The sequence below is a fragment of the Choloepus didactylus genome, chromosome 22 (genome assembly GCF_015220235.1).
Source record: "Choloepus didactylus isolate mChoDid1 chromosome 22, mChoDid1.pri, whole genome shotgun sequence".
NCBI lineage: Eukaryota > Metazoa > Chordata > Mammalia > Pilosa > Megalonychidae > Choloepus > Choloepus didactylus.
Window position 1 is genome coordinate 36,567,543 of NC_051328.1, and position 14,685 is coordinate 36,582,227.

A 14,685-nucleotide genomic window follows, 5' to 3' on the forward strand; every position below is an offset into this window, starting at 1 on the left:
CCGCTGGCTTATCAAAAGAGGGACTCGAGCAGACGGACATGGCCTAACATGCCCAACATGTGGCTCTGACTCCCTGCAAATCAAAGATTTATGAAGGAAGTGACCGCGGGGAGACAATTGTCCCTTCTGAGAGGCTCCTTCCGGCGGGGGCCTTTGCTCGTGGCGGCGCCCGCTGCCCACAGCAGTGTCCTCTTGCCGTCACACCTGCTACCGCCATCCCCATCCACTGGCCCCATCCCTGGCTGCACTTTGGGATCAGGCAGGAGCTTTGGGGTGGTGCCCAGGCCTGTCTCCAGGGCTTCAGCTCCCCAGGCGACGGAGAGAACCACTGAGTCGAGCAAATCCCCGCTCTTCCTTCAGCCCTCGGCCCCATGACTCGTGCTCAGATCAGTTCGCGTGTCTGTGGCTTTTTGCTAGACATTTAGCTCTAATATAATGAGCTTGTTTGCCCCCTTCCTGTCGAGGCAGGGTCTGAGAGGGCAGGAGCTCCCTGCCTTGTTCAGCAGCTTGTCCCTGGTGTCCTCACAGGCCCTGGCACTTAGCAGGTGCTCATTAAGCTCGTCAATATTTTGAGTGAAAGAATGGATGAACAAAAAATGGGAGGCAGGTCCTCTTTCAGAACATTTTTATAGAACATTTGCCAGGTTAAAAGTGCTCTCCACCCAGAACGGGAAATCGTGAATTATACTGAGAAGCCGGAGACCTCCCCACTGCCCCAGATTCTCCGGCAGGTTTGTGCCAGCTGGGGTCAAAGCGAAGGTGGGGCGGCCAGGGCCCCTGGCACATGCAGTCTCCTATGTAGGGCGGCGCGGGGGTGTCGAAGGCAGGGCCCAGCTGGGGGGCTGGGCGGGGCGGGAAATGGGCAAGTACAGGCAGCTGGGAGCCGGCCTCCCTGCCCGCCTCCGGGGTGGCTCCCTGTGGCCTCAGAGGTGGGCTCCTCAGCATTCACCTTCTCTCCCGACACCCTCCATGCGGAAGGGACAGTGGCAGGAGGACATAAAGGGGGTAGCTTCAACTCCCTCTTTGGGAGATTTGCTTTTTTTGTTCCAAAGGCAGAAACAAAGACTGTCAGAAGCTGCCATTTATGGAAGGCTTGCCGTGTCCCGGGGGTCCTGCCCTGGGCTTGGCACTTTGGAGGGCCCTGCTCTGGCCTTTCTCCATTTCTCCCCAGGGTGAGGGGTTCACAGGGTCAAGGGGTCATGTCCACCCAGGGCAGCACCCTTCCTCACCCCAACCGTGCCCCAGATACCTGGGGTCTGAGAATTCCCTGCCCACATGGCCCCAGCAGGGCTTCAAGTGCTGCCTCAAGGGCACCACTAGCGTGCCCACCCTAAACCCATAAGGGGCCAGTGTTGGCCGTTGGCTTGGTTGTGCTAGCGGGGTGTCTGTGCAGCTTGCAAGCAAGGGATGGAGCTGGGTATGGGAAGGGAAGGGGGTCAGGGGCCGGGGGCCAGGGGCTGGCTCTCCCCAGGCCACCCTATCCCAGTGTGGAACTCCAAGGAGTCCTAGAATTCTAAATTCACGCCCATCCTTCCAAACCCGCACTGTGCAATAGAATTTTCTGCAGAAACGGGAACCTTTCCTGTCGGCACCATCCAGTACACTAGATGCTGGCCACGCATGCTGTTGAGCACCGGAAACGTGGCCAGTGTGACAGACGGACTGAATTATCAATTTAATTTGCTTTAATTAATTTAAAATTAAATTATGATAGCCTCCTATGGCTGGTGGTGGCTGTTTGGAAAACCCTCGTTGCACAACACAGAGAAGGAATGATGGAGAGAGAAGAGTATTTCACTCAGGAATTTGCTTGATCTATTTGGACCTATGGTAGATAGGTCTCCTCTTATACTCTTGCCCTGGGCCCTGCAAATTTCAGGAGCTCATGCATGCTTTATGTGCTGCTTCTCACCTAATCCTAATCCCATCCCTCGGAGGAATTTAATATTCCCTTGCCTACGGATGAGAAAGTGACTTGCCCAACGTGGCAGGATTGCTCGTGGGATTTGAGTACATGTACATCTTGCTCCCAGTTCCTACCTTCAGTGTGTCCTGCACTGTACCAGGCGTTTCCACGGCTGTTATTTAATTCAATCCTAACCCTAATCCTCTGGGGCACGTTGGAGCAGCACTAGCTGCTCACCACCTAACCTGACCACCAGCCCAAAAGTTTTGAATCACCCATTTTACAGAGGAGGACTCAGGCTCAGCAAGGTGGAAGGGTCTTCTCCAGTTCATTTAGAAAGCACCCCCAGAGCTGGATTTCCCACCTGGGGCTTCCTGACTTCAAAGCCAGTGTTTGAGGGATTACAAAGATTACTCCTTCTCCTGGGAGTTCTCTCGAGTTTAGGGTGGTCAAGGCAAGCCTGCAGGGTTTTGTTAATTCTGGCTGGAAAGCAATTTCTTCCCCATGCTGAGCACGCGGGCCACCAAAAGAAGCTGAGTCATGTTTGTTACTGCTTGTGTGGAAAAATTCACATTTTATCCCTCGACCTGTCTGACCAGTTTTGGGCTGGAGTTGCATGGCTTCTCTGCAGACCAGCTCACTGAGAATCAAGTCTGGGACATGCACGAGAGGCTTGTTGCTGTCACGGGTCCTGCAAAGCACCAGGCGGGGCCTTGGACCCGATTTGTAGTGTTGGGCTGTAGGAGGCGTGTAAAGCTTCTGTTAATAAGACACCACTGATGTGCCTGGTGATGGGCTACTTTTTCATGCACTTCATCTCATTGCCTCCTTAAAATCACCCTGCAAAGCAGATGTTTCTCCCCTTAACAACTGAAGGAAAAACTTATTGAGTCATGCATTCAGTCATTCATTCCACAGTTATTTACTGGGAGCTGACTGTGTGCCGGGGGCTGAACGGATCTGGTCCCTGCTTTCGCTGAGAAGACGAGCAAGAAAGAAAATACCCATAAAGGAGATATTTACAGCTCAGAAGAATGCCTTGGAGAAAACACAGACTAGTTGTAAGGATAGGCCTCTCTGTGCAGGCAATGCTTGAGCTGAAACCCAGAGGACTGAGACAAGCCAGCCTCGGGGCCTTTGCACCTGCTTGGCTCCTGCCTGCAGTGCTCTTTTTTTCCCCGGCAGAAGCTGCAATGTGGAGGCCTGGGCCCAGGTGCTGCTGCTCCTTGGGTGGCTTTGAACAAATCACCTTCCCTTCCTGAGTCTCAGTTTCAATTTCTATAAATTGAAGGATTGAACGAAACAAATCTCTAAGGATGTTTGCAATTAGGCCTCTAGAATCCAGGAAGCTTCCCTCCACTCCCAGCAGATAGCTGCTATAATTTAAATGGGTTTGCTTTAATTATAAAATCTCATTTTGGAAAATTTAGAAAGTACAGAGGAGTTTGAATAGGAGACGTCTATCATATCGCTAATCCTCTTGCCGTCCATGAGGACAGAGACCTGGGGCCTGGTTCCTCAGTGTCCTCTAGGGCCAACCCTGAACCCGCTCGCAGCAGTAGTGGCAGCAACATAGTAACAACAACAACAACAATAATAATAACAATCTCATCAGCAGCAGAAGCAGCAGCTAACACCTGTCCGGTGCTCACTGTTGATCAGGTGCTCTTGTAAACCCTTTGCATGGATCACCTCACTTAATCTGGGCAATGATGCGATGATGTATATTCTATTACTTCCCTCCGTAGACAGATGAGAAGTCAGCTACAGAGAGGCTAAGTGACTTGCTCAAGCTTCCATACCTTGTATGTGAGGAAAACAGGGAGTCATAGATGCTCAGTAAACATGTAATTGATCACATTAAGTCCCTCTCCGGGGTATACAAAGATGACGGTAAGGTACTGAGCAGAGCAAAGTCTGATTGTAACTTGAGACCGAGAAATGCCCATGAAAGATCTTTTTCTCCCAAGTCATTTTCATTGCATATTTATTTTCATTTTAGCAGTGATCAATTTTCATAGGAGAAAATACTGGAACTACAGACAGGCATAGAGAAAGCAAATGAAATCTCCCATAATCCCAGCACCCACTGTATGGTTAATATTTGGTCTGCTTCTCCCAGTCTCTTTTCTATGTAAATTTTTTTTTACATGGTTGGGCTCAGACTGCGTATGCAATTAGCTCTGCTGCTTTCTTCAGTCAGTATTATATCATAAGCATTTCTCATGTTATTATAAACTCTTTATAAACATCCTTTTAATGACTGATGCAGCTTTTTAGTAGGTGAATCATCCAGTATTTAAAAAGTGAGAACTTATTCTTATAAGCACATTAATTTTGCCTCTGAGGGCTAAGACAGAAGGAAAAGAGCCGCAGGTTTGGGTGTCCTGTGTCCACCACTTACTAGCTGTGCAACCTTGGGGGCTCACTTCATGTTGCCCATTCTCATTCTTTTTTAATTGAGAATAAGAATAACAACAACAGCCTAGTAGCTACTTCCTGCCTTTAACATGAGGCCAAAACAAGATGACGTATGCTAAAGCACTCTTTTAAATGTAGCTGGTAAAGCCAATGTTTGCTCTGGGATAACAAGGTCTCATTTTATTGAAAACCGGTTCTTTTCAGAATGCAGAAGTGGGTGCAAATTTAATCAAGCTGGCCTCCACAACAGCAACAGCCCTGAAGGAAAAGGATGACCAAGTCTACTGCCAGCCTGAATTGCTTTACGAAGGTAAAATGCATCCTCTCTCGCTGCGTTTAGGCAAGGGGCGGACTTTCGCAGAGACTCCCAGGGCCTCTTTATATGGCACCTCCTTCCAGAGGAGAGGCTGATGTGCCCGGGCAGGGGCCAGGAGGAAGGCTCTTGGGATGCCCCAGTGGAAAGCATTTGGGCCACATCTCTTTAATACACACCTCAAAGGCAGGCACTGGGATGCTGGTTGACCAGCCCACTTTCCCAGGCATCTGCAAATGCTGCCACTTCTTGCACAGGGGTCCGTGTACCAGGCAAAGTGTGTCTGTAAATCTACCTGTGTGCCCTCACAATAATGCAACAAAGAAGGTATTATCAACCCTGTTTTATAGATGAGAAAACCAGGCCTCAGGGAGGTTGAGTTACACACTGAATATAGCCCCCCTAGAATAGAATTCACAGCCCCTGGCACAGGGCTTCTCAGCCTCTGTGAGAGGCTGTTTTCTCACTTGATATTCAGGGCGGGGTAATTCCTTCCAGCAGGGGCTGTCCTGTGCACTGTAGGATGTTGAGAGTATCCCTGGCCCCTGCCCACCGGGTGCCTGTAGCCCCCTCCCCCAGATGGCACCCTGGGGGTGGGGGTGGGGGAACCATCACCCGGGTGAGAAACCCTGCCCTACAGTGTATGTCCTCTAGGCTGTGACTGTATTTTTGTGCTCACAGTATGTCACCAGCATGTGACAGTGTCCAGCGTAGAGGGATCTGTGCTCAACTCGTACGTGCAGAATACACTGGCTTTGCCCGAGGATGTGCAGCTGGAGGGTGGGAGAGTGGATTTAATCACAAGGCCTGGTTCAGTCAGCTGCCCAATGCCAGGTTTAGGCATCTGGAAGGACACACAGTCTTTGTGACCTCACTTTGGATGACCTTGGATTTGTCCCCTACAAATCCACTTCTGTAGAAGGTGTTCCAGGGATCCTGTAACCAGTCCATGTGGGACCCCAGCCTCTTGGGGTCTCTAGAAAGAAATACATAGATCTTAGTCCCAGTTCTTTCTCCATATGGGCAGATGGAGGTAAGAACAATTTCTGCCCTTTCTTTTCCTGAGAAGAGAACTCTTATTTATTGTAGCAACCTTGGGCATTCCTGAAATGCAAACAAATAGACAAATCACTCATGCTCGCATACCCAACACAACACTTTGGAGATTTCCATCCCGTCTTTCCATCATGGATGAGTTGCCTAGCATAGGCCAGGAGACATTCTAGTGGCATCTCAGACGTCCTCTAATTTCATCCCAACAGCCTCATCTTATTATTATTGGACATTAGACGAGTTCACACCCATAAAGGGCTCAGCTTAGGGCCTGGCATAGGAGAGAATTCAATAATTGGTAGCTGCTACTCTAAGAGGGAGGGGTTGCTACTTACCGTTCTTGTTTTAATGATGAGGAAAGCAAAGCTGAGAGCTATTAGGTATCTTGCAGAAAGATGGGCAGCAGAGCCAGCACCTAAACCCAGGTTTCTCTGATTCTAAAGCCCTTAAGTTCTGCATTTACACTTTTACAGAATGTCTCATAGCATCTAGAGGGTTCTGAAATGGCTTCTTTCACTTAAGTGATGCAACGCAAGCATGTTCCCACATCCTGAAGATTCTTCAAGAGTCTGGCTTGTAATGGCTGCACAGAATTTCATGGCAGGGGTGATTCATACTGTACTTAACCAAGTGCCTAGGGTTGGCCGTTTATGGAGTGCAGGGGGGTCCCAAGTCAGGGTCTGAGTGCATCGTGAGAAGTTTCAGGTCTAATTTGAGGCCAACTATGGGCATCTCCCCCTTTTTTTAGTCTATGGGTGGTCCCTTCTCTTCACATTCATTTTGACCTCTCTCGGAAGCTTCTTGACCACTGACTTGTGGGATTGGGCATCTCGTTCCCATCTCCATAGTTCATTCCCACTCACTCTCAGCTGAGTCTCATGACCACTTGTGCCTCGAGGTTCCTTTTCTCGAGGCCTACTTTGCTGGATGTCTTCAGCTCTGCTCCCTCTTGTCTTGGAAATTTAAGCTTCTCCAGCAGTTGGCACCAGTTGCCTGCACTAGTTCATACAAGGCTGTAGGGGGACTTTCTTTTCAGTATTCAGACTTGGAAATTTAATTGGATGCAACAGGCATATATAAATATCTGTACATTTACATGGAAACATTTTAAGTTTTCTTTTTGATTACAGAAGTAAAAGTCGTACATAATGAAAAACTTAGAAGGTACCACTAGAATATACACATGGAAGGAAGTTTTAACCCCAGCAACACCACTAGGCTTTTTCTGTTCATTTTGGAGATAATTCTATAACTAGCCTTTAGCACCTAAGTAACCTTATAGTCTGGGTACTTTCTCATGCTTTAGTAAAAAATGTGTTGTAAACTTTGTTTTTATACAGTATGTTATTATATGAATTCACCCAATCTATCTAACTATTCCCCACTGATGCTGCTTCTCTCACATTCATAAACATACCACACATACGTACACATGCAAGCATGCACACGCACCCTCACACACGCACATGCACACACATGCACACGTGCACAACGGTACTCTTTTTAAAGAGTGTTAAGGAATCGCTGTAGCCTCTGATTTTAATCATGCAATTCTCTTTGATTTTTATCTTGGGTAATTAAAGATGTCCCTACTCTAAAAACCCAGGTCAATCTTACCTTGTTCCTGAACCTTCTAATAGAGCCAGGGTAATTATCAGATGTTCCCCTCCCTCTGCCCTTTGGCTGCCTCATTCCAATGAGTCCATGTTTCCTTTGATCCAACCCTGGACCTAACTCAAGTTCAGGGGTTCTGGGATTGGGAGCTGCCTCTGTGGAGAGGATGCCAAGCCTCAAACCAAATGTGAACGATCCCAGACCCCTGTGACGGTGGCTTCATCAGCTATGTCATTTCTCTCTAGGCTTGGAATTACCACAGATTAATTATGCTCACAATGGGCAACCATACCGATATGTCTTTGCTGCAGAAGTTCAGTGGAGCCCAATCCCGACCAAGGTACTCATTCCCGGGTTATTGTGGGCTGCAAGGCTGAATTCTGAGAGTTGGAGACTGGGTGACCTTGATCAGAAAAGGGGAGACCAGGAGAGAAGTCTCCTTGGGGACAGGAGGTTGGTCAGACAGTGATGTCATTGTGGGAAACTTGGTTTCAAGTTCTAAGGGACCACCCCAGAGAGGGAACCATGCTGAACTGGCTGACACTCATGCAAGAGGTCTTGGCCAGAGTTCATTTATTGATTTCTTTATTCCGTACATAGCAATTGAGCACCTACTATGTGCTGCAGTGTAGTAGGTGCTGAAGAGAAGGAAATGAACTGGAGGCCCCCAATCCCCGCCTTCCCAAGTCCCAGCAGAAAGGGCGGAGCTGAAACCTGGAGAATTCATTTTGTTTTGCAAGCTCTTCTCCGTAGAGCACTGTCTGTGCCCCAAGGCCTGTGCTAAGCGTACAGCCATCCCTTTCCCTTAAAATCTTCACTTTCAAATGATAAAATGGAAAGTCATTAAAAAAAAAAAAAAAAAAAAAAAACCTGCCAGCAGCTTTTGCTGCAGCAAAGCAAGAAAATTAAGGTTCCCACGCACACGAGGCACACGCCCCGAGTCACTCTTCACTAATCCCACCGCCTGGGGGACGCAGGCCCACGGGAGATGGAGAGAGACCCAGGAACTCCCACTTTCAAAACAGCAGGGAAATCGCATTATACTTGAAAGCTTTGCATGGCATGCATCAGTAGTGCCACTCACCAGAGAAGTTCAGGATTTTTATTTTTAAAAGAATTCACTGTGCAGTATCAGCTTGGTGGTGCAGCAGGACCTAAGCTAAGAGTTAGAGGAGGTTGCTTAGCCCCTTTCGTTCCTGTGGCTCTGCTGTTGCAGAGGTGGACATCGTTGGGAGGTCATGTCAACGGGCTGCACCTCGCCGTGTGGGCCTCCGAGCCTTCCCGTGCACGGCGTCCGAGGCCGGCCTCCAACAGCCTTCCCACCTTTCTCCTCTTTGGATGCACAGATACTGAAATATGACCTGCTCACCAAGTCAGCCTTAAAATGGGGAGAGGAGCACTGCTGGCCGGCAGAGCCCCTGTTCGTGCCCACGCCGGGTGCCCAGGAGGAGGACGATGGTAAGTGCTCGCAGCCACTGCTCAAGATCACCCCCAAACAGAGGCTCTGGTAGGGGACAGCTGACCCCCGGCTCTCACAGCTGGTGCAGTCGGGCTTCGGAGCCGGGATCTGTGGGTGTCCAGAGCCACATGCTAGACTGAGCAACATCACCCCTGGGCGGGAGAACTGGGCTTTGAAAACCCATTGCCAGGGCCAGATCACAATTGTTTCTCCCCTTAATTTCTGAATTTGTTCTCTGATCCTTTATTTTCCGTACGTGTGGCAAGCATTCCTTCCTGTTTGTCCTTTGTCAACCTTAATTACAGTAGGGTTTTTCTGGTTTGCAGATTTTCTCTCGCTTTTTTTTTTTTATTAAGTGGAAATTGGATCCAAGTTTTATCCTGTCTGTAAGTCTGTCACCTTTTGGCAGAGTCCCCAGAAAGTCATCTTTGTGGCCTTCCTCTTTTTTCCAGGTTTCTGCATGACCAAATGCTCCTTCCCCTCCTTGCCTCTGCCTCTGTTTCAGAAATGTCCTTCCCACACCCCCAGGAATGTCCAGGAGGGTAACTAGAACCTTGGGCGGGGGTGCCACCTGGTAAGCCAGTGATAGAACTTCCACACCTGCCAGGGAGGCCGTCTGCCCACTGAGCCTGCCAGCTTCTTCCCCGCAAGAGAGAAGGGCGAGAGTCTCCACCTGGCCTGGTCTGTCGTGGATCCAGGCATGGCATGTCAGGCCACAGACCCCATGGCATTGTCACCTCAGAGGTGGGGGTAGGGAGGCTGGCACGACCTCCTGCTGGGGTCCCCTCCCGCTGGGCCAGGGCTCCAGGCACATTCTCTCAGTGGGTACGGAGCACTGTGGTCTTCGTTTGACTGAAGGGGAGGTCAGAGAGCAAGCTAACACGGCCAAGGCTGTGCAGCCAAGGCACGATTTGAATCCAGGCCAAGCTGACTGCCACTGTGCTTGACCACTCTGCACCCCAGGGGGCCTGGGAGGAATCACTAATGTTGACCAGATGCTGGATCCCTCCTGGAAGTTTTTATGCATTATTTTATTTAACCCTCTGTCCTTTGAGGGTGAGTGCTTTGAGTTTTTCCATTTTAAGGAGGGGGGAAATGAGGCATCTAGCATGCTGCACATGCAAGAAGGGAATTGGGCTCATTCAAATGTCCATTTGACTGCAGTTAGCCCAAGTTAAGCTGAATGATTTATATTAGCTATGTGCAGTCATTGTGTCATTGATTCTGTATAGTTTCTACAAAGGACTACAAAGCCACTCTTCAACACATATAATAATCTACAGCATGCCATAATCTACCAGGCCAGAGTTGGTGAAGGTGGGTCCAATGATTCCCACTCTCCCGACGAAGAGACTGAGGTTCAGAGAGGTAAATGGTCTGGCCCAGCCAAGCTCTAGAACCAGGTCCCTGGTTCATAGTTCTCTGCCCTTTCCCTTCTGCTCATACAGAATATCAAATTCACTTCCCTTCTGTTTTGACAAAACTGACAGGGATTTGCAGCTGAGAAACTTACCCCTCCAGCTGGGAGAGGTTCAAGGCTACATTTTTCACTGAGCATCTCTTTTTGTGTTCCCCAAAGGTGTTATCTTATCAGCCATTGTCTCTACTGATCCCCAGAAACCGCCTTTTCTTCTTATTCTGGATGCCAAAAGTTTCACAGAATTGGCTCGCGCCTCCATTGATGCAGACATGCACCTGGATCTGCACGGGCTGTTCATTCCAGACACAGACCAGAAAGCGAGAGCGCAGATGCCCCCCGAGGAGCAGCAGGACAGGGCTTCAGCCTGCGAGGGGACGCCACAGACCTGGCGGAGCTGAGGCTTGTCGCCTGGGAAGTGTCCCTCACCTGGCAGCATCCCGCAGGACTCTAAACTCAACACCTTTCTCGGGTGGAGGGGAGGGCCATCGTTTCATTTCGTACTTCTTCCTTCTGTGAGTACTTTCAGACAAGGGCCTGTCCGAATCTTTTCTTTCATTTTATCTGAGTCACGAAAAAGCTTGTTTGAAAGTCAATCAAATATTTATTAACTCCAAGCACTTCAAAGAAAGCCCCTTTTCTTTATTATAAAGGCCTTGACCATGAATCAGATGTATTGAATCACTGTTTTCGTCGTTCTTAGAATGAGCAAGCACTAACCTATGAGAGAAGAGACAGATAAATGTTTATCATTGCTCCTTCTTCCCTCCTTTCCTTCCTTCTAATGGACTAAACGGGGCATCTGGGAATTCTAGCTTTCCCAACCATGCCCTGTTAGTAAGTTATGTGGCCAGGAAGGCATGTTGCATTGTGGTCATTCTGTGCAAGACATGGCATAATGCAAATAATAAAAACTTTCAAGTCGAGTCAGACCTCACTTTATTTTTACATGGCTTCTTTTCTCTGAAGTTCTTCTAAGGCAATAAAATAGAGTTGTAGAGCCAGACAGCATGTAGCCAGCCAGATGCCTCATTGTACAACCAAAGAATGGGACTAACAGATGGGTGTGGGAATCCCCCTTTGCAGGCAGGTTAAGGGGCTGGACGCTGACCCGACTAGCCAGGGTTGAGGGCTGGAATCCAGGACTGCGTCCCGGGACGATGGCTGGTGTGAGGCGTTCTTGCCTGATGCTGAGAACCAGAGCAGTGAGCCAAGTCTGTGTCCACGGGGGAAAGAAGGTTCTCTAAGATTTATGTACGGCAGGTTAGATCAGGCATTTGGGCAGAGGTGAAAGGAGGTTGGTGTGCCCCCGAGCCAAGTGGCGATGGGGATGGAGACAGATGGGAACAAGCCAGACTCCGTGTGCTAACCAGAAGCCCCATGGGCATTTGAGTCTCATCTTGAGAGTTCAGCAGGTACCAGGTGCGTGGCTGAAAGAACCAAGGGCAGGCTGGATCATTTCCCAGCACCCACTCATTTGTTGAGGACGGCTGGTATTCGCACTCCAATGCTGTACCTGCCTCCTCCTGGAGCCTGGATTTTGTTCAGTCACCAATGGGGATTCCATGATGAGCTTCTGCTCAACTGAAGGCTCCATGAGGACGGGGAGTTGGGTATGTTTTCATGGTTGTTGTTACGTTTTTGTTTTGTAAATTTAAATTTTTCTTGAGATAACTGTATATTCACATGCAGTTGTAAGAAATAATAGAGCGAGAGAGAGAGCCCATTGCCTTTTACTTAGTTTCCCCCAAAACTATCATACAATATCACCACCCAGATACTGATATTGATAAAACCTGCTGATCTTATTCAGATTTCCCCAGTTTTATTTGCACCTTTTGTGTGTATGTGTGTATTTATGACGTTCGATACAACTTTATCATCAGTGTAAGTTCACACATCGACCACCACCGTCAAAATCCTGAGCAGTTCCATCACCGGGGATCCCAACTGTTGCTCTTTTAAAACCACACCCACCCCCCTCCCGCACTGCACACCCTCCCCCGGCCTCTGGCAACCACCATCTCTAAAATTTTGTCATTTCAAAAATGTTGTATCAATGGACTCATACAGTATTAACCCTTTGCGATTGGCTTTTTTCCCTCCGCAGAATTCCCTGGAGAGTCATCCAAGTCATTGCATAGTGGGTATGTTTTATTCAATGCTTTATCCTCAGCACCTACAGCACTGCCTGGCACAATGCAGGTACTCGGTAAATATTTGTGGAATGAATGAATGAATGAATCCCTAACAAACAGATTCAAGTCCATAATGCACCGACAGGTAGTGGGTATTTTACCAAAGATTTCCAAGGAAGACCAGAAAGAGAGTTCACATGCAACCCAATCGCAACACCCAAAATTCTCCACAAAGCCGCCTCTCTCCTGCCATCCTTCGTCTGTCCTCTCCCTCTGTACCCGCAGGCTTCTGTCTGTCATCTCCAGCATTTCTGTTGTCACCCTCAGCTTCTACACCCCAATGAAACATGGACCCTGAGATGGCAGAGTGGAGACCATCTGCTCTTTCTCAGCCTCTCCTTTAGGAATCAGTATCTCCAGCCACGTGAAGATGGGTCAGGAGGAGATGGGAGCTAGAATGGCCTAATGGCATCTCTGAGGTCTGCATTGGGGTTGCAGGAGGGAAGAGATGAAAAATGTGAAATACCGTCAACACCCACTTCTTCTATTTCAAGTATTTGAGAAGAGGGTGGAATAAAAACACACACTTCCCCACCTCCATTCTACTCAATTCCAATTGCCAACCCATTCCCAGACCGAATCTTGAAAAAGGGTGCAGCTCTGTGGGGAGAGAAGCTCTGCCCATGGTTTGTTCACCTTATTTACGATGAGAGGTGAAATACCAGACAGGTGAGGAAGACAGGCATGCCACATCTCTTCCTCAGTTTCAAAAACACCACAGGTCAAGGCTGAGATACTTAATTTATCCTCATCTTTTACTGCATTGCATTTCACATGCAGACCAGGGGGATTAGCTCAAACCTCCCCAAGATCTGAGATTCATGCTCCATTTTTCAAGGAGCTGCAGAGAAGTCCATCTTCTCCTCCAAGCCTTCCTTATTATGCTTCATGTGGTTGCAATCTTTGACCAGGAAGCTCTACGGGAAAAATCCCTCCGCCTTTGTTGATTGCTTTGACAAGCCATGGCATTTCCCAAGGGCTGTAAGACATTGTCAGGCATGAAGTAGGCGCTCAAACATTTACTGATCAACTAACTCTTCCCTTCCGTGTTTCTATAATTTGATTCCAATTCAGGAATAAACTGGATGTGGACCTGCTCAAATCATTCCATGAAAAACGCAAGTGCCTTGGAGTCACCTCTGCAGTCTTGCTTCATTCTCCTTTCCTTGCTTCATTCTCCTTTCCTCCCAACCAAAGTTGCCAGTGCCAGGCTGCCTTCTTTAAGAAGGTTACTCGTCCAGGTTAAGCACAAACACCTTTGATCACTCCCGAAGCTGCTTAAAGATGGTTTGGGTGGTTTTTAAATGGCCAGGGGAAGTCTTTCCCATGGCAGATCAGGACATGCAGATGGAAAAGTCATCACCACCGTCCTCACCATCCAACAGTGATGAAACCCGTGGCCTCCACACTTCAACTTCCTGCTGGCAGTTTATACACAGAGACCTCCTGGAGAAACATATACTGGCAGGCAGCGCCAGCTGGCATCCTCTCGAGGTGGAGCACCAGTGAAGAGGCCGGGTATTTTCCTGGGCACAGCCTGCAGGGAGAGATCGGGGTGCATTGTGTCTGGGCAGGGTGGGTGTGCGGAAGCTCCTCGCTTCCTGGTAATCAGGGAAGTCTTCCTGGAGTGGGTGGGACTTCAGGAGCTGCTCGAGTGGTCACTGCAGACTGGGTGCAGCTGGGGAAGAGGCAGGTGTGGGTTGACTGAACCTAAGGAGGTATAGAGTGAATTTCCCAAGAAAGGGCAGTGCAAAGAGTGAGAGAATTAAGGGAATTTTTTTTTTCTGATTATAAAGATCACGTGTTCATTGTAGAAAATCTAGATAAGTTAAAAAAAGAAATGGGGAACAACGCCTACAATCCCACCAGCCAGAGAGAGCCGTTGAAAGCATCCTGGTGTGTTTTTTCCAGTGGGTTGTTTTTTGTTTTTTGTTTTTCCTATATACAGTTTTACATATTAGTGACCGGGTTATAAACCTGCACATCAGTTTAAAACCTTTTTTTTTTTTTCAGTTAACATATGATACAAGCATTTTCCCAGCTCATTAAATTCTTTTAATGGGTGCATCTTTGGGACACGGCAAGGTGTACTTAACCAACCACTCCCTGACTGTTGTACATTTAGATTGTTTCCAATTTTTTATTACTATAAATAATGCCAAGGTAGGTAGCTTTCTGCGTAAAATTCCAGCGTTCACTCTCCTCCCCCACCCTATATTCAGGCTGTTTTGTTGTTATTTTCTTTGGCTACATTCCCAAGGTGGGATTTCTGAGTTAAAGGTAGAAGAACAAAGCTTTGGGTGT

General features: G+C 48.3%; 1 protein-coding gene across 1 annotated transcript in view; it reads left to right on the plus strand.

Moving 5' to 3' along the window:
- Window positions 1–11,109, plus strand: part of BCO1 (beta-carotene oxygenase 1) — a 37,273-nt gene extending 26,164 nt beyond the window's left edge. Inside the window, exons 8-11 of the mRNA XM_037815905.1 lie at window positions 4,532–4,637; window positions 7,553–7,647; window positions 8,654–8,765; window positions 10,346–11,109. Coding sequence (XP_037671833.1) covers window positions 4,532–4,637; window positions 7,553–7,647; window positions 8,654–8,765; window positions 10,346–10,584 — 552 coding nt within the window. The 3' untranslated portion in view covers window positions 10,585–11,109. The remainder of the gene's footprint in view (window positions 1–4,531; window positions 4,638–7,552; window positions 7,648–8,653; window positions 8,766–10,345) is intronic.
- Window positions 11,110–14,685: the final 3,576 nt, after the last annotated feature.